The sequence below is a fragment of the Pan troglodytes genome, chromosome 2 (assembly GCF_028858775.2).
Source record: "Pan troglodytes isolate AG18354 chromosome 2, NHGRI_mPanTro3-v2.0_pri, whole genome shotgun sequence".
Taxonomy (NCBI): Eukaryota; Metazoa; Chordata; class Mammalia; order Primates; family Hominidae; genus Pan; species Pan troglodytes.
The window spans coordinates 192,778,926-192,799,407 of record NC_086015.1 but is presented as its reverse complement, the minus strand read 5'-3'; the positions used below and the strand labels follow the sequence as shown (position 1 = coordinate 192,799,407).

The 20,482-nt window shown below is 39.7% G+C and overlaps 1 protein-coding gene across 1 annotated transcript in view; it reads right to left on the bottom strand.

Moving 5' to 3' along the window:
* Positions 1-20,482, bottom strand: part of TP63 (tumor protein p63) — a 300,778-nt gene that overhangs the window by 267,806 nt on the left and 12,490 nt on the right. Inside the window, exon 2 of the mRNA XM_054681330.2 lies at positions 6,408-6,532. Coding sequence (XP_054537305.1) covers positions 6,408-6,466 — 59 coding nt within the window. The 5' untranslated portion in view covers positions 6,467-6,532. The remainder of the gene's footprint in view (positions 1-6,407; positions 6,533-20,482) is intronic.

Below are 20,482 nucleotides of genomic sequence, written 5' to 3'. Positions count from 1 at the left end.
TTGTTAATGCAGATTCTGGTTCAGTAGGTCTGGGGTGAGGCCTGAGACTCTGCATTTCTAACACGTTCCCAGGTTACTTGATGCTGCTGGTCCTTGGACCACACTTTGGAGTGCCGAGCCCTAGTGTTCCTTCTAGCTCTGATATTTACAATTCGACGTCTCTAGGAAATGAGGAAGAACTCTCCTAAATATTTTAAATTAACTTCCAGGGATATAGACTCCCAAATAATCAATTTGCAAACATCTCTAGCGTGTTGTGTTTTTAAAATTTAATTAATTTTTGTTTTTTAAAAGTTATTTTTATTTATTTATTATTTTTGAGACAGCTTCTCGCACTGTCACCCAGACTGAGTGTAGCAGCGCGATCCTGGATCACTGCAGCCTCAACCTCCTGGGCTCAAGTGATCCTTCTGCCTCAGCTTCCCGTGTAGCTTGGACTACAGGTGAGCACAACCAGACCCAGGTAATTTTGTTTTGTTTTGTTTTTTTAGATATGGGGTCTTGCTGTGTTGCCCTGACTGGTCTCAAACTCCTGGACTCAAGCTATCCTCCCGACTCGGCTTCCCAAAGTGCTGGGATTACAGGCATGAGCCACCACACTCATCTATTTTTTTAAAAAATTTAAAAGATTTATAGCCTAACGTATTTAAATAATATCATTTAAACGTATGTCATGATTTCAATAGCTGTTATTTAAAAATCCTAAATTTACTAAGCTAAGAGGAACAGAAATTAAATGGCAACAAATTTTAAATAAATAATTATGAAAAAGATTGGCTCCTATTGCATTATGGAAATAAATGGCGACAGTTGACCCAGGAAAAAGAGGCAAACTCTCTAGAATTCAACAGAACACCAGTAGCATGCAACCATACACGATCAAGTGAAAAATAAGTGGCAATTATATTATGATTACCATAATTGCCTCTTATATTTATAGTTCATCCTTCTTCTCTTAGGGGACTAAGGTGACTATACAAATGCATGAATTATATCTTTGGTGTGCAAGGTGGAAACTTTTCCAAGACTTTGAGTCTTTTAGGCAGAAATTGTAATATAATAACGTACATAGAAGTCTAGGAAAAGTAATTGCCTTTCTGACCATGACGTGCCTGTTTAAATGATGTTTGTGAAGACTTTAGATTTGTATGGAGGGGAGAAGAAAGTACCCTAAGGAAGGAAAGGTGTTTTGGACTTGGACCACTGAGCATAATGTAGGAGAAAGGGAGACTTTGTTCTTCTTGACTCCTAGGAGCCAAGAACATGCGCTCTGCCAAACTCAGGGGTCTATGATACAAACTCTGCTCACTTACATTCATGAAAATTATTTTACAACTGCTCCCCTTCATGCACTTTCCTCTAGGTTGCATATTTTTCTGGTTGCTCTTGTGCCTTGGATCATATTTTGCCCTCCACCAGGAATGTTTTAAAACTCCATCTGCGCATATTCACATCTTGCTCATCCTTCAAAGACCAAAAATTCTCCCTCTTTTTTCCACATAAAAGAAACCTTCCCCACTTCTACTGTCCTACATAATTATATCTGCACTTTTTTGTGTAAGGTCACCTATAACTTTCTTCCTGGATTCTAGCTATTTTTGAATAGACTCATCTCCTGTACTGGATTGTGAACAGCTTGAGGGCAGGCTTGCTATTCTAATTCATCTCTGTGTTTTCAGGGGCTAGCAAAAATATTGCACAATGGATGAATAACATGTTTATGTATTTGCAAAAATCATCTCATAATAAGTATTGCAACTGATTAAAAATAATTTCCACAAAACACTTGACCTCTTAGAGTTACTTTATGAGGTATAATTTATATACAATGAAATTCGCCAATTCCAAGTGTTCAGTTTGAGGAGGTGACACATTAGACACCGAGTAGCCTTCATCGCAATCAAGATTCCAACATCCCTATTACCCCAAAACTTTCCTCATACCACTTTGCAATCGATCTCCCCTCACCACTGGCCTTAGACAATCACTGACTTGCTTTTTGTTTTTATAGATTATGTGTATTTTTCTAGAACATTGTTTTCCAATAGAACTTTCTGTTATAAAGGAAATATTCTATATTTGCACCGTCTGATGTGGTAGCCACTAGCTACATGTGGCTAACACTACTGAAGAGCTAAATTTTTATTCTTACTTAATTTTAATCAACTTAAATTTGAATAGCCATGTGAGGCTACTGGCTACTATGTTGGACAATACAATGCTAGAATATCACATAAATGCAGGCATATGGTACGTATTCTTCTGTGTCTGGATTTTTTTTGCTCATTGATGCCATGGTTTCTGAGATATATTCATGTTGTCAACTGTATCAGTAATTCACTCTTATTATAGCTGCTGAACCTGTGGCTCTCTCGTTTGTTTGTTTAGCTATTAAGAACGAAATCTGGTCTTAGATACACAATTATGGCCAGAAGTCCAACAAACTTTTTAAGAGTTCAATCATCACATATCCCAGAACTTGTTCTTGGTCCTCCTGAGGTCTTTGGCAAAATAGTAGCTTCTTTCTTCCAAGACTGCTATAACTCTGAAGGAGAGAGCAAACGTTGTGTAAAGCAGTTGGCTAACCTGGGGTTAGTATGAGCTCTGGTACTAACTTACTCCCAGACCTTAGGCAGGTAGCCTACTCTCTTTGAGCCTTAGATACTTTATTTTTAAAGGGGAAGGATGTATCAATCAGGATTCCTTGGGTATAAACAATAGAAACTGATTCTGCCTACCTAAAGCCAAAAAACACACAAACAAACAAACAAACAAACAAAACATGAAAATGTATGAAAAGAAATATGAAAATTCACAGACTATAAGAGACAGTTGGAAAAAAAAAAACACACATCTCAGAAAGGGCTGTAACCAGGATAAATTATAAATTCAGGGACTTAAGAAATAGGAATGGACAGTCACTTCGCAAAGCCACTGTAGGCGTAAGTCAGATTCAACAGCTTTTTTTGAACTTCAGCTATTCAGCTTAAGATTCAAATTCCCAAAAGAAAGATGCCATGTTTGGCCAGGAGAGGCCTGATCATCTGGACTGATGGCCCTACCATGACTGAGCAGAGAGTTTTCAGAAGAAAATAAAGGTTCTGTTAACCAAGGAAAGAGCAATAGGTACAGGGCAGTGGAAAACAACAGATGCCACCACAAGAGGCTTAAAGCAGATGATCTTGCATGTTCCGTAGAGCTCTGGCAGCCTGTGACTATGAGATCAGAGAAACTGAATTCCTTTGTGTCAGGGTAACTGAACCTCAGGTCCTAGCCTTTCCAGGTCATCCTGCATTTATAGTGAGGAGAGCAGGAAAGAACCTTCAAGGAGAGGAGGTGGTGGAGTAAATTCACCAACTATTGCTCAAATCGAAGAGACTGAGTTTGGTGATTTTTAATTGTATGACACTTTTCTGTACATAGCTGCAGCTCAACCACACAATCTCTATTTTAGTAAAGTGGAAGCCAAAGTTCTGTCATGGGGAGGATCCTGCTAACTCTTCCAACTTTGGACCTAATATTTGCTACAGTCTGACATCGATTAGGAGTAAAGCTGGGCCTAGAACTTAAGTAAACTGAATGGTATTCGAATGACTTTAATTCAATGAAAAAGCAAGTGCATTGCAACCTTAGCCATGTGCTTCTTCTGATTTGACCTCCATCTCTCTTCAGGTCACTGAAATTCATCAAATAAACATTTATAGTTAAGTTAATGTCAAGAAGATGCCTTAAGGGAGTGTCCCAAGGAAAGGGGCACTTTTCTGTTCAGAGGGCATGCAAGGGAACAGAGGCCAATTGGGGCAGGAGGAGGTTGGCAGTTTCTTTAACAGACAAACCTGATACCCTCCAAAGTCACACCCAGTGTCCAGAAGCAATGTGGGTGGGCTTCTTTTCCAGACATCCCTGAACAGCTGTGTGGGGGCTGCTCCTCACTCCCACCCCTCCTTTGCTCAAAGCTCACGTGAGTGAGAGATAAAGAAAGAAACACAGGAAGTCCTTATTTGGCATTCCCCAGATTTTTTTTTTCCCTGAACCATTTGTCAGTTGCAGATATGATGCACCTTTACTCTAAATGTCTCAGTGTGTATTTCCTAAAATGAGGAAATACCTTACATGATCTCAGTTCAATTATTGAAATTAAAAAATTATATCCATAAAATATCATCTATTCTACGCTGCTTATTCAGATTTGACAATTGTCTTAATAATGTCCTTTACACCAAGGAAAAATCTTGGATGATATGTTGCATTCAGTTGTCCTTTTTTTTTTAGTATCTTTTAATTAGGAACAGTTTCCCAGTCTTCTTTGTGTTTCGTAACACAGATATTTTTGTAAAGCACAGGCCAGTTGTTTGTAGATAATACCTTAGTTTAGTTTGAATGCACTTTTGGCAGAAATATCACAAAAGTGATGCCGTGTCCATCTCAGTGCATCATATCAGGAATTGCTCTCTTTTTAGAGTCTACCAACAGGTTTTTCCCAGGCCTTCTTTCAGATTTACTGTGAACCTAAAACATTTAAATGTCAAGATTTGCAGAGTTCCTTCCAAGGTCCAGGGAAGTACCTTAGCAATATGTTTACATTGTCATAAATTGTAACATAGACAAATGTGAAATACTGTATCTGCAATATTTTAATATTGTTATCCATCTCTACTCCAATACTCCTTTCATCACCTTTTACCTCAAGAGAGTCGTGATGGAGTGGCTGTGGGATTTTTTAGGGTCCAACTAAGAGGAAGTTGAATAGGGAATACTTTTAGTTTGGGTTTGAGAGGATACATGTATGTGTTTTGCAGTTACATTTATGTATAGCTAAATTATTGCTACTCATCCTGGTGTAGAATGGCTTCCAAGAGCACACCTCCTGCCCATGTGTGTTGGTTCAACTATGGCTGGAGACTACATCACAATATGAATATGTCCTACAGTAATTGGCCTGGGAAGTATGTGAATGCTTTTCCCTTTTTACCAACCATGAAAAATGTGAGTGGAGAAATTAATATCATCAATATTTAATCAAAACCCCCTCTCTATTCAGCATATGCAATTATAAATGCACCACATATTATATGCTTATTTATGATGAGAATGCATGAAATAGAATTTATCACTATTCTTGTGTCTGTAGGAAAATAAACGGGGTAGTGCTGCAAACAGCAAGTATGTCTATCAAGCCTTAGATTGGGGCTGCAGGAGGAAAGGCTGTTATATATTATATTAAAGATTCTGTTCAACCCCAAGAGTCTATGATTTTATGAGTATAAACTTCTTAAAGGCTATATTGACATATGATTCATCTATTATTCTATCTACATAAAATCACTTTGTTCTAAAATGATTTGAGTTAGCTTGTGAAATACTTATAACATTAAAAACCACACATATGTAAAGTTATGGGGGTGGGGGTGACAGGGTAATGAGGTAGCTTAATGAGTATAGAGTTTCAGTTTTGCAAGATGAAAAATTTACGTGATCTGCTGCAAAAGAATGTAAATATATTTACCACTATGAAACTGTACACTTAAAAGCAGTTAATATGGTACATGGCATTAATATATGCTTTCTACCATAACTATGGATTTCTAAATAATTTCAAAAACATATGTAGGTATATGAGGAAATTAATACTCAGCATAAACATCAATGGTAAGTAAAATAAGACAAAAATCAAAGATAGTGTTTATTCACAAACTGTATAATGTGAAGTTCCATACTTGTGCTAAAGCGCCATGAATTTATCTGTGAACTTCTAAACAGCCAGTGTAAGAGGACTTATATTTATTTATTTATTTTTTATCCACAATAATAGCTTTGACTGTTGTTATACATAGCACACTCTAGGTTTTGAACGAATAAAAGGGAAACATAATACATACTGAGTCTTCCAAATAAATTGACCTTTAGTGTGTCTGGTCTCTGGTTATAATGCATTTGGTTGATTGCTTATTGCAAATACATTACAGTGAATGATGTTGTGATGCGACCTAAATTCCTAGTGGGGTTTCAGTGTGATTCTCTCACAAGACTCCATAGCACTCATTGATTTGATAGCTGATTAATGGATTCAACATGAATATTCTTTTAGGACCTCCTCTGTGTCCCCATCAGTGTGCTAGGGGCCATTGGTAGCAAGTTGATCAACAAAATCCAATTCCTATGCTCAAATAGATCCCAGTAGAATCCAGAATGATCTTCTTTTCCTTTTATCATCTTTAACTTCATAGACAAAAGGATAACTATGGCATGGCTGTGACCCCAAGTTACTAATGATCAGTTTGCCTACTGGGCTTTTGGTTTGAAATATCTGGTAACCTGATGAAGACTGATGCAATAAGAATATGTTTACAGTATTCATGAAGCATGTGTGTAGGTGGGAGATAATAAAATGAAGCATTCTTATTTACCTTCCCTTGGTTAGTTTGAGCCCATAAGACAGCTGTTGCTGAACCTCTCTTTCAGACATAGATTCACAAATTTGTGCCTTGTTGATTTGGTACTGATCATCAGGAAGTCATAAAAGCCACAATTTCTGGAAGGCAAGGAGATGAAATTGAGACAAGAAAACAAAAGCCCAATGTGTATATTTCAAAGCCTATGGCAAAATGATTTCTTTTGGGGGTGTAGCTTCTTGAAATATAGTGTTTACCTAGGGAACACAGCTCACAAAAGAGGGGCTAGAGAGACATTTATCAATTTCTCTTTTTGAAAATTAGCCATACTGAAAGTTAAAAAGAAATTTAGAGATCTAGAGATCATTTACTTAGAAAAAAAAATCTTAGAAATCAGAATGACTTAAAAATAACAAGGCTTTGTATCGTGGTTTATCGTACAGAACACTTTCACAGACATTATGTCATTGCAACATCTCAACTGTCATGCGAAGTAGATGGCTAGAACAAGTGGTGTCATTACCTCCATTTCATGTGTGAGGAAGCTAAGACTCAGACGGCTTAAGAAACAAACTTACAATCACACGATGAAATAACCATCAGCCACTGTGGCCTGTAATGGACCCAGCTCTAACTCCCAAACCTGAATTCATCCACTCAATGAAATAACATTAATTAAATGCCTATGGTATGCCTGGTGTTGAGACGGGATTTAGGAAAATAAAGATAAATAAAACAAAGATCTCTCCTCTTTATATTGCATCTTCAAAACCAGAATTTTTATACAGCTTGCCACTTACTAAATATTTTATGTCCATTACCTATTTAGATAACTACTAAAAACCCTAGGAAATAGCCAAGTTAGGTTAATTGCATTTCACACAGGAAGAGACTCTGCATTAATCATTCAGCCAGATAGTGGTAGAGCCAGGATCTGATCTCAAATTAACCCATTTCCCTGACATTTATGACCACATTTTTGCTTTTGACTCTCAAAAAGATTCATAATACATTTGTGCACAGTCAAAAATCTCAGAGTCCTACATATGCATGGTTTCCAGCACATGTCCCTCAGTGTCTCTTTCCTGGTCCAGTTAGCAGGATAACATAAGCCCTGCGAATGCCAGCCCACAAAGGAAGGCATGAGCTCATGGCGGGCATCCACATTTGGGCCAGGAGTCAAGAATGTTAACTCTGCTTATTTTGAAATCTGGGGCGTGCGCACAGTTTAAGCATGTGGGGGTGGATGCACTGATCAAATGCTTCTGTGGGATGGACATGATTCTCAGGGCATCTTTACAGGGGAATCCCCACGGGGTGACCCCTGAGTAGGTCTTGTTTACAGCAACATCTCTGTGTCAAGTTTCTACGAGGTAAACTTAAAGTGCTACCTTGGAGGAATAGCCTCAGTCTGAAAACACAACTAACCTTCACTGTCTTTGGTTAGTTAGTACATTATGCTGTTGCTCTGCCACTGATTTATTTAATCCATCTGAATTCTTCTTCAGTTATCTCTTATATTCTACTTCTGAATAGTATAAATAATTTTCCCCATGGAACTGAATTACCATTAGTATTGTTATAATAATTGCAAAAAATATTTTCAAAGTAAAAAAAATCCTTCTTTTCCAGATCAAGACCCTGAGTATACATAGAGAGGGAAATATGAGAAGAGAGAGGATAAATATAGAGTGATAATATTTATATAGATATGTATGCATATATGCACATTTATGTGTATATATGTGTATATGTATATATTGCACATAATGTACATATTTACTTATATTCATATGTGTATATTTCTCTCTCTATATAAAATATACTATAGTGTAACATGTATAATAAATATGTATATAAGTATGCACATGTGTATGTGTGTGTATATATATGTATGTATATACAGAGAATATTTATTGGTCAAGTTTATTCTCTAATTTTCTTCTTTTCTTACTAATGTCTTCTACATAATCAAGGTAAAAAATTATTTTTAAAACCAAAAATAAATCATCTAACAGAAGAAGCAAAGCAATCTATGCAGTGTATTTCCATGGTATGGAAAATGTAGATTTTCCATATCACAAAGGCAAAGGAAAAGAAAGAAAATTCATAAGCTCCTAATTGTAATTATTTCTGAGTTGTGGAGTGAACAGAATATTTTCTTCTTTATACTTTTCTGTAGTTTTCAAATTTTGCACAGTCAATGGGCATCATTTTTGTATTAACCTACAAGAAATAACCATTACAAATACTTTCCTGGAGAAGCTTTAGTCATGGGATAAATGTACATGAAAGAAAGTGTCTTAGATGGTTCTACCCTATAAAAACTATACAGGTGAAAGCCATTTTCTTTCAAAGGTGTGCGTAATAGATGAGTGAAAAATATTATGCCAAGATGAATGAAAGCTAAGAGAATGTGTCTCAATTTCCTGATGAACTGTCTTGTGGACAACCTCTGGTTCAAGAAAAAAAATGGCCATCATGAAAGATTTGTGGTGCGGAGTGTGGGAGCTAAGAGAGTGGAATGCACAGTTGATGGCAGCCTCATGCACTGCTCCTTGGATTCACTCTGCTGTCACATTTATTGAGGCCACACTTCTGGGCTGCTTCCAACCAAGGACTGAACCTAGTAGGGCTACAAACAAGGCCCATGCTGGCAGCACATGGGACATCTTTGATGCGTGATTTTTGACTCAAGAATGCCTCATTAGCCTGGACAAATCTTCCTTGAAATGGCTTCCAATCTGAAACTATTTCTATTGAATTCTCTTATTTTTTCCTCTACCTCATGGCTGTCAGAGAGAGGTTTTTTTTTTTTTTTTTTTTTTTTTTTTGATGGAGTCTTGCTCTGTCGCCACACTGGAGTGCAGTGGTGCAATGTCACCTCACTGCAACCTCCACCTCCCGGGTTCAAGCGATTCTCCTGCCTCAGCCTCCCGAGAAGCTGGGACTACCATGCTCAGCTAATTTTTGTATTTTTAGTAGAGATGGGGTTTCACCATGTTGATCAGGATGGTCTCGATCTCTTGACCTCGTGGTCTGCCCGCCTTGGCCTCCCAAAGTGCTGGGATTACAGGCGTGAGCCACCACGCCCGGCACACACTACCATGCTCAGCTAAGTTTTGTATTTTTAGTAGAGATGGGGTTTCACCATGTTGATCAGGATGGTCTCGATCTCTTGACCTCGTGGTCTGCCCACCTCGGCCTCCCAAAGTGCTGGGATTACAGGCATGAGCCACCACGCCCGGCCAAGAGTTTTTATTACACTCTGAAGTGCCCCCCTTCTTCCGCTCTTTTTTTCATTATCCTCCACAGGCATTCTCACTAGTGTATCTTTTGTAAACCCAATCCCTTCTTTAGCTCTGCTTCTTTGAGTACACAAAGTGACACAAGTGGTCCTGAGAGAGGTCCAAGAATGGAGAACAAAATGGGGGTTTGGGGACTGGCTCACTCCCTTATCAAGCAAATAGGATGGCTTCCTGAAGTATGTGGACTTTGGACAGTTTGGGGCTGAAGGAGAAGGCATGATTGCTATACAATTTACTGAGGTTGATCTGGAAAAACATTTGTTGGAGGGAGAGATGCTTGTAGGTCCTCAGATTCGGGCTTTTGGCAGTTATGGTGGGAAGAGTGCCTACAGATATGGTGGGAACAGCGCCTACAAGGATAGCAGAGCTTTATGGTTACTGCTAAGTTGTACTGATACCTTGAAGAGGGATATTGAAAAACTTAGGGCTCTTAACAAGCAGTTAAAGGCTAAGTGTGAGAGTCAGATGACATCTTTGGTGTCTTACAAAAAGACAAGGCCCTCTTTGCAAAAACAAAGCTAAGCAGCCCACTGAAAATGTGGTAGTTAGAGTCACAGAGCTCTAGAGACATTTGAATGTTTAGCTAAGGCTAGGCTAGTTGTAAACACCTGAGACCTTGAAATATAGATAGGGGCATTAAGTGGATACCCCTGATAAGTTGGTTTTGCAGACTCTCCTAAATCCTCAGAGATTATGGAGATGGACCACCCTTTCCTAGTAAGAGCTAGTGCTTCCCTCACACTGGAAGATATCGCAGAGGCATTACTTCATAAAGCAACATATATCCCCCCTCTCAAATGCTTTTACTTCCTTTTTTGGCTGCCAGGTCCCAGACAGTGCTAATTTCCAGCAGAGCTCAGCTGAAGACGTACTGGTCATGATAAAGTAAAGCATGAATAATATACAAAAGAGTTGCCAGAATTAGCTAGCATGTATCAGCAGAAGCCATGGACATCCCTAGAAATTGATTTTTGCAGGTACTTGATTGAGGGGACTAAAAAATAAGTCCACATAGGAAACAGTTTATTGACTTGGGGGCATTTTCTTATGACATGGGCTTTAACACCCTGTTAAGAACCACCGTGCATAGGGCAAGCTCACAGCTAGGGTGGCTTGAAAAAGTCTGGAAAAAGTGATGATCAATGCTAAATGAAGAGAAATTTCATGGGTTTCCCTACAAGACGGTAGATAAGAAATAAAGAGGCTGAGGGAAGAGGACATGGCTAGAATGGATATATAATATGAAGCCAGAAAATTCACCAGAAGACTATGTTAGATGAGGGAGCCAAGTGGACACTCAAAGGTCATCAAGATTCACTAAGGCCATCAGGAATTTGCTAGTTGGAAGGGTAGCAGGATCACTAAGTTCAATCCTGGCTCTCCTCTGTGTCTCAGAGCTGGGGGTAGGAGAGGTGGTCATAGACCTGGGACTGTTAATATCCATGTAAATGATGCCCCTCTACCCTCAAGAACAGAGGCCAAGGGTGGCACTTACCTACCACATGCTAGGAGGCCATATTTACCATTATGACCAGCAAGGTCAGAGTCACAGCCAGGGGGCTTGACCTGCAGTGAGTTCTGGGAATGGTTGATAGAATATGGCATTCCTAGAGGAAGAATAAAGTGGCAGCCAACAAGAGTGCTGCTTAACAGCTAAGAAAAGGAAAGAATGGGTCAGTAGGAGGCTGAGGATGTTCATCCCAATACAAAGAAAGACTTTCTCATTAGATTCTTTGACCTGAGCCCATTTTGAGATACAGAATTTGTTGACTGAAGAGGTATCTGGGTTTCTCAGTGAAAGAAACCTGTAAGTATATATAGTGTGACAATTCCATTAGGCTTCTCTAAAGAGACCTATAGCCAGGCACATCAGAAACATATACTGAACTCTGCTCTTAGAAGGGCCCCTCACTTGGTTTAGTGTTTTACTGTTACCATCTTGAAATTCTTTAAACAAAGGATCCCACATTTTTATTTGTACTGGATGCTGCACATTATGCAGCCTACTGCTGTTGACTTGAGTAACTGTATATTGGGTACAGACAGTTTGAGTTAATGTTGCTATCCAGAGACCTTAAGAGTAATCATGGACCTGTGGAAGCTCACATGGCTAAATAATAAATAAATTTATTATTACAATCCAACTCATAGTAAGTTTACTGTGTTTGAAGACCCACTTAGTTGTCACTTTTTCAGTCCACAAGAGTTTTGTTGGAAATGATATACTTGGCAGCCAGACTGATGCCCACATTGTGTCCTGGCCTTTGGAGTAAGAACTATCAGAGTCAGAAAGGTCAAGTGGAAACCTCTGTATCTGCCCTCTACTCACTATGCCAAGGGAGTAAATAAAGGGTAATATTACATTCTAGGAAGATGGTAGATGTTAATGCCATCATTAAACAGCCAAAGAATGTTGAACGGGGTACGTAGAGTATCCTTATTATATCTCTCTTTATTGACTCAATATGACCCCTAAAAAACTCAGAAAAATCCTGGAGTGTAGACTTTTGCAACCTCAATAATGTAATAGCCTGATTGTCACTATTATGGGAGGGTGATATCTTTGCTAGAGCAGATAAAAAGACCTCAGGTACAGGACAGGTAGCCATAGATTTGGATGAATACATTTTTGTTTATTCTCATGATAAAAGAGGATCAGAAACAGTTCACATTCATGTGGGATATACAAAAATACCCATTTATAGTTTTTCCTCAGGGCCATGTTAACTCTTCTGCTCTTTGTCATATTGTAGACTGAAGATAACTGGGCTGCTTGGTCAACCCACAGAACGTTGCACTGTATGCGTTACATCAATAAGATCATGCTGATCAGGCAGGGCAAACAATAGATGGCTAGCATACAGGAGGCCTTGATAAGACATTTAATACATGCATTCCAGAGGGTGGGGGATAATCCCCATGAAGATTTAGATTCCTGACACTTCAGTGAAGCCTTTACAGATCCAATGGTCAGGAGTTTGCCAGAATATATATTTTGCAGTCCCATACCACAAAGGAGGAAGCAGAAAGCCTGATAGTTATTTTTGGGTTCTGGAGGCAACATATTCTATGCCTAATGCTCTGGTCCATAATCTGAGTGACAGGGAAGGTTTCAGGTGTCTGGTGGAAAAAGATGTAGCATGAAACTTAGGCTAAGCCCCAGTGGAGACTCACAATGCAAGCTCTGATATTCAGGAGTAGGACAATGCCATCTACAGCAGAGAAAATAATACATTTTTTGGTTAAACAGCTCATGGAAGCAATGAAAACTTGACCGTGAGGCTCTACATGACCGTATGTCTGGAACTGCACATCATGAGCTGGATTATTTCAGTTCTTCTAAGTCATAAAATCAACCAAGCATAACTCAACCAAAAGACGAAAATGATGTGCCCAGATTGAGCCCAAGCAGGACCAGAACTTAGCTGCATGAGCAGTAACCCGAATATCCCTATTACCCACTGCAGTTATATGAGCAATGTTTCCCTACTTCACTTCTAAGACTGGATGAAGGAGGTAGAAAAGGTCTGAAAGTGCTCTCCAGCCAAAGACAACCAGCTGTATCTGTTGGACTCATTATTTGTTGTAGCAAGGAAGAATATATACCATGAGGATCCATGGAACATCTCAATAAGAGGGTGTTAGAAAGAACTTAATATAGGATTTAGGTTAGTGTTAGCTTATTGTGGAGAGGGTTCAAGGAATTAGGGCTTTGCTGTCTACTCAGTGCTGTCAGAAAGTGGGACAATTCCATGACTGGATATCATAATAAATCTTATAAGGCAGGATGCAGGAAATGAAGCTAGTTATAATTAGGTAAAGAAGCAGCAGTAATGCAAATTAGCTAGGATGAGAGGATGTGTGGATATTTTTGTGGCTTGAACAATTTTTTTAAATGTGTTTATAACTGATTACAGAATGCTCTTATTTTTGTCTTAATCCATGACACTCATGAAGAGACCTTGTCTGATGCTGATTTCATTAAGTAGTTTTATGTTCAGTAAGAAGACACCAAAATCTAACTGTGAGTTCTAGGCCAGCTTCAGCAACGCCAGGCTCAGCTAATAGTGCCAGATCGGGTCTTAACAGTCAAGCCCTGCTTTTCTCCTTCCCAAGGCCAGGCTTACTTTACAGATAGGTTAACTTGGTAAGTGGTTGAAGGCCAAAAATGACAGTGGCAGCCTTCAAGAACATCTGAGGACAGCAATGGAAGTCAACAGAGAAGAAATCTTCCTAAAGTGTGGAGTTGTGACTTAGGAGCGTGGGCATCTACTTCATGAGGAAGGAGAAATGGCCTGAGGTAACGACATAAATTAATAGATGCTTGAGTCAAGACCAATGGCCTGGCTATCTTGTCAAGGGCCTAGAATAAAAGGAATGGGGAGATTGGAGACAAGGAGGTCTGGAGCAAATATATGGACATATGGGAGTGGAAACTGAGTATGAACATTTTGTATCACACATTAACTTTCATTAGAACTCAGGAAAAAAGACCAAACACATAAAATTATGTTAATGTGGTATGTGCCAAAGCAGGAAAAGAGACCAAACACACAAAATTATGTTAATGTGATGCGTGCCATTAAAGAAACCTGAAAAGAAGCAGCAATTATAAATAATGAGAGGGAGAGGCGATAGTGATAGTGGTAAGCCTACGTAACATCAAATAGTTGAGAAAGACCTTTCTGAAGAGGTGATCTGAAGGCTGATGTGAAAGGTGAGGGAGGAACATGCCAGGTGGATGGAGCAGCACATTCCCGCAGTCAGGTAGGGGAAGGCCAGGAATATTCAAGAGACTGAAGAAGACGGTGCACATGGGCTAGAGTGAGTGAGAGGGAGATGGCACACGAGTCTTACATATTCAGAAGCCAGGTTATACGAGGCCAGAAAGGGAGTTTAGGTTTTATTCTAAGAGTAATGGAAAACTTTTGAAATTACCCAGGATGTGGTATAACCCAAATTCATGTTTTAAAAATAGTACTCTGGTCTGACTGTGGGACAAGAGTGGAACACAGAGATTTGTTAGGAAGCTACTACAATCATCCTGTGGATTAATAACAGTACAAATTGAGCCAGGACCTCACCCTACTTTGTGAATGCATTCCATTGTCTGTCCTTGAGTGGGAAGTAGCTGTGTAGGTGGATGGCACAGCTTTTCTTTTATAGCTGACTTTCCAGTGTCCAGTTCGGTTCCCAAAGTACATGTGGTATGATATACATATAGTTCAGCAGGATAAGTACCACGTTAATATTAGGAGATTACCCCCATGCCACATGCTTTCAAATGTCTGCCCCCACACCTTATATTTTGAAAGTAAATTTGTACAGTCAATTTCAGATTAAATGTACTCCACATGAGCCTCTGTCCCGAATCCAGTATTGAAGTAAAGCAAGAGATACAAAATAATGAAGGAAATTAAACGTGTGTGTACACATATTACTGTATACATAGGATGTCTTACAAGGGAATGAATGCCAGAAGAAAAGAAATAAAGAAGTTCCCACTTAGTCCTATTAAGCTAGCAAAGTTGCCTGGGGTGCTGTCAATATAGGGCAGCTATATTAGTCCATTTTCATGCTGCTGATAAAGACATACCCAAGACTAGGCAATTTACAAACGGAGGAGGTTTAATTGGACTCAGAATTCCACGTGGCTGAGAGGGTCTCAGAATCATGGCAGGAGGCAAAAAGCACTTCTTACATGGCGGCAGCAAGAGAAAAATGAGGAAGAAGCAAAAGCAAAAACCCTCGATAAATCCATCAGATCTCATGAGACTTACTCACTATCAAGAGAATAGCACAGGAAAGACTGGTCCCCATGATTCAATAACCTCCCTCTAGGTCCCTCCCACAACAGGTGGGAATTCTGGGAGATGCAATTCAAGTTGAGATTTGAATGGGGACACAGCCAAACCATATCATTCTGCCCCAGACCCTCCAAATCTCCTGTCCTCCTATTTTAAAACCCATCATGCCTTCCCAAGAGTCCTACGAAGTCTTAACTCATTTCAGCACTAACCAAAAAGTCCACAGTCCAAAGTCTCATTTGAGACAAGGCAAGCCCCTTCTGCCTATGAGCCTGTAGAATCAAAAACAAGCTAGTTACTTCCTAGATGCAATGGGAGTAAGATAGTGAGAAAATACAGCTGTTCCAAATAAGAGACAGTTTGCCAAAACAAAGGGGTCACAGGGCCCATGCAAGTCCAAAATCCAGCAGGGCAGTCAAATTTTAAAGCTCCAAAATGATCTCCTTTGACTCCAGGTCTTACATCCAGGTCACACTGATACAAGAGGTGGGTTCCCATGGTCTTGGGCAGCTCCACCCCTGTGGTTTTGCAGGGTACACTCTCCCTCCCAGCTGCTTTCATGAGTGTCTGCCACTTTTCCAGGTGCACTATGCAAGCTGTCAGTGAATCTACCATTCTGGGGTCTGGAGGACTGTGGCCCTCTTCTCACAGGTCCACTAGGCAATGCCCTAGTAGGGACTCTGTGTGGGGGATCTGACCCCAAATTTCCCTTCTGCACTGCCCAAGCCGAGGTTCTCCATGAGGGCCCTGCTCATGCAGCAAACTTCTTCCTGGGCATCCAGGCATTTTCATATATCTTCTGAACTCTAGGTGGAGGTTCCCAAATCTCAATTCTTTACTTCTCTGCACCGGCAGGCTCAACACCACATGGAAGCTGCCAAGGCTTGGGGCTTCCATCCTCTGAAGCCACAGCCCAAGGTGTTTGTTGGCCCCTTTCAGCCATGGCTGGAGCGGCTGGGACAGAAGGCACCAACTCCCTAGGCTGCACACAGTGCGGGGACCCTGGGCCCAGGCCAGGAAACTGCTTTTTCCTCCTGGGCCTCTGGGCCTGTGATTGGGGGAGCTGCCATAAAGGCCTCTGACATGGCCTGGAGACATTATCCCCTTGCTCTTGGGGATTAACATTAGGTTCCTTGCTACTTAAGCAAATTTCTACAGCCGGCTTGAATTTCTCCCCAGAAAATGAGTTTATTTTCTGTCACATAGTCAGGAAGCAAATTTTCTAAAGTTGTATGCTCCACTTGCCTTATAAAACTGAATGCCTTTAACAGAACGCAAGTCACCTCTTGAATGCTTTGCTGCTTAGAAATTTCTTCTGCCAAATACCCTAAATTGTCTTTCTCAAGTTCAAAGTTCCCCAAATGTCTAGGGCAAGGGCAAAATGCCACCAGTCTCTTTGCTAAAACGTAACAGGAGTCACCTTTACTCCAGTTCCCAACAAGTTCCTCATTTCCATTTGAAACCACCTCAGCGTGGACCTTATTGTCTATATTGCTATCAGGATTTTGGGCAAAACCATTCAACAAGTCTCTAGGAAGTTCCAAACTTTCCCACATTTTCCTGTCTTCTTCTGAGCCCTGCAAACTCTTCCAACCTCTGTCTGTTACCCAGTTCCAAAGTCACTTCCACATTTTCGAATATCTTTTCAGCAGTGGCCCACTCTATGGTACCAATTTATTGTATTAGTTCATTTTCACACTGCTGATAGACATACTCAAGACTGGGCAATTTACAAAGAAAGGAGGTTTAATTGAACGTACAGTTCCACATGGCTGGGAAGGCCTCAGAATCATGGTGGGAGGTGAAAGGCATTTCTTACATGGCAGCGGCAAGAGAAAAATGAGAAAGAAGAAAAGAGAAAACCCCTGATAAAGCCATCAGATTTTATGAAACTTATTCACTATCATGAGAATAGCACAGGAAAGACTGGTCTCCATGATTCAGTAACCTTCCTCTCAGTGCTTCCCACAACATGTGGGAATTCTGAGAGATACAACTCAAGTTGAAATTTGAATGGTGTCACAGCCAAACTATATCAGCAGCACTTCCCAAAGGAACACAGTCCTCAAGAGAATTTCTGAACCCTGGATGCAGTCTGTTAGGCAAGAAAAAGAAATAAAACACATCCATATAGAAAGAGAAGAAGGCAAACGATCTTTGATTGCAGATGACACGATTCTATATCTAGAAAATCCTATATGCTCAGCCCAAAAGCTCCTCCAGCTGATAAACAACTTCAGCAAAGTCTCAGGATACAAAATCAATGTACAAAAATCACTAGTATTCCTATACACCACCAACAACCAAACCAAGAGCCAGATCAGAAAGGCAATTCCATTCACAACTGCCATAAAAAGAATAAAATACCTAAGAATACAGCTAACCAGGGAGGTGAAAGATCTCTGCAATGAGAATTACAAAACACTGCTCAAAGAAATCAGAGATGACAGAAACAAATGGAAATACATCCCATGGTCATAAATAGAATCAATATCATTAAAATAGCTATACTGCCTAAAGCAACTTAAAGATACAATGCTATTCCTATCAAACAACCAATGACATTCTTCATCAAAGTAGAAAAAACTATTTTAATATTCAAACAAGAGCCCAAATAGCTAAGTCAACTCTAAGAAAAAGAACAACGCTGGAGGCATCATGTTACCTGACTTCAAACTATACTACAAGGCTACAGTAACCAAAACAGCATGGTACAAAAACAGACACATAGACCAATGGAACAAAATACAGGGCTCAGCAATAAGGCCTCACATCTATGACCATCTGATCTTTCACAAAGCTGACAAAAACAAGCAATGGGGAAAAGACAACCTACTCAAAAAATGGTGCTGGGATAACTGGCTAGCCATATGGAGAATATTGCAACTGAACTCCTTCCTTAAACCATATACGAAAACCAACTCAAGATGGATTAAAGGCTTCAATGTAAAACCCAAAACTATAAAAACCCTGGAAGACAACCTAGGCAATACCATCCTGGACATAGGAATGAGCAAAGGTTTCATGACAAAGACACCAAAAGCAATTCCAACAAAAGCAAAAATTGACAAATGAGATCTAATTAAACTTAAGAGCTTTGGCACAGCAAAAGAAACTATCAATAGAGTTGATATGGCTTGGCTGTGTCCCCATCCAAATCTCATCTTATATTCCCACATGTTATGGGAGGGATCCAACTGGAGGTAATTGAATGATGGGGGCAGGTCCTTCCCATGCTGTTCTTGTGACAGCAAATAAGTCTCAGGAGATCTGACAGTGCTATAAGGGGGAGTTTTCCTGCACAAGCGCTCTCTTTTTGCCTGCTGCCATTCATGTAAGATGTTAATTGCTCCTCCTTGCCTTCTGCCATGATGGTGAGGCCTCCCCAGCCATGTGGAACAGTAAGTCCATTAAACATCTTTTTCTTCACAGCCTAGGGTATGTCTTTATCAGCAGCATGAAAATGGATTAAAACAGTAAATTGGTACCAGTAGAGTGGAGCACTGCTGAAAAGATATCTGAAAATGTGGAAGTAACTTTGGAACCGGGCAACAGGCAGAAGTTGGAACAGTTTGGAGGGCTCAGAAGAAGACAGGAAAATGTGGGAAAGTTTGGAACTTCCTAGAGACTTGATGAATGGCTTTGCACAACATGCTGATAACGACATGGACAATAAGGTCCATGCTGAGGTGGTCTCAGATGGAAATGAGGAACTTGTTGGGAACTGAAGCAAAGGTGACTCTTGCTACGTTTTAGTAAGGAGACTGGCAGAATTTTGCCCCTGCCCTAGAGATTTGTGGAACTTTGAACTTGAGAGAGATGATTTAGGGTATTTGGCAGAAGAAATTTCTAAGCAGCAAAGCATTCAAGAGGTGACTTGTGTTCTCTTAAAGACATTCAGTTTTATAAGGAAAGCAGAGAACATTTTTGCAAACTATGCATCTGACAAAGGTCTAATATCCAACATCTATAAGAAACTTAAAAAAATTTACAAGAGAAAAACAAACAACCCCATTAAAAAGTGGGTAAATTGCATGAACAGACACTTCTCAAAAGTAGACATACATGCAGTCAACAAGCATTTGAAAAAAAGCTCAATATCACTGATCATTAGAGAAATGCAAATCATTCACAATTAGGTACCATCTCACACCTGTCAGAATGGCTATTACTAAAGTCAGAAAATAACAAATGCTAGTGAGATTGCTGAGAAAAGGGAACACATACACCGTTGGTGGGAGTGTAAATTAGTTCAACTGTCATGGAAAGCAGTATGGGGATTCCTCAAAGAGCTAAAAGCAGAACTACCATTCTACCCAGGAATCCCATTACTGGGTATATACAAAGAGGAACATAAATCATTGTACTATAAAGACATACGCATGCAAACATTCATTGCAGCACTATTCACAATAGCAAAGACATGGAATCAACCTAAATGCCCATCAATGAGAGGTTGGATAAAGAAAATGTGGTACATATACACCATGGAATATTACGCAGCCGTAAAGAAGAACATGATCAAGTCTTTTGCACGAACATGAATGGAGGTGGAGGTATTATCCTTAGTAAACTAATGCAGGAACAGAAAAACAAATACTGCATGTTCTCACTTATAAGGGGAGCTAAATGATAAGAACTTATATACACAAAGAAGGAAACAACAGACACTGGGGGATACTTCAAGGGGGAGGGTCGGAGGAAGGAGAGGATAAGAAAAGATAACTATTGGGTACTGGGCTTATGAAATAATATGTACAACAACCCCCCATCACATGTGTTTATATATGCAGCAAACCTTCACATGTACCCTCAAACCAAAAAATAAAAGTTAAAAAAAAGTCAATGGGTGATAGTAACATACCCATTTCATTGATAGCATCATGGTTTGATTCTTATTTATGCACTATTAATTGTGTCGACACATTGAATATTACCGTTTTTCAGGAGAAAAAGGGAAAGCATTCAATCAGAT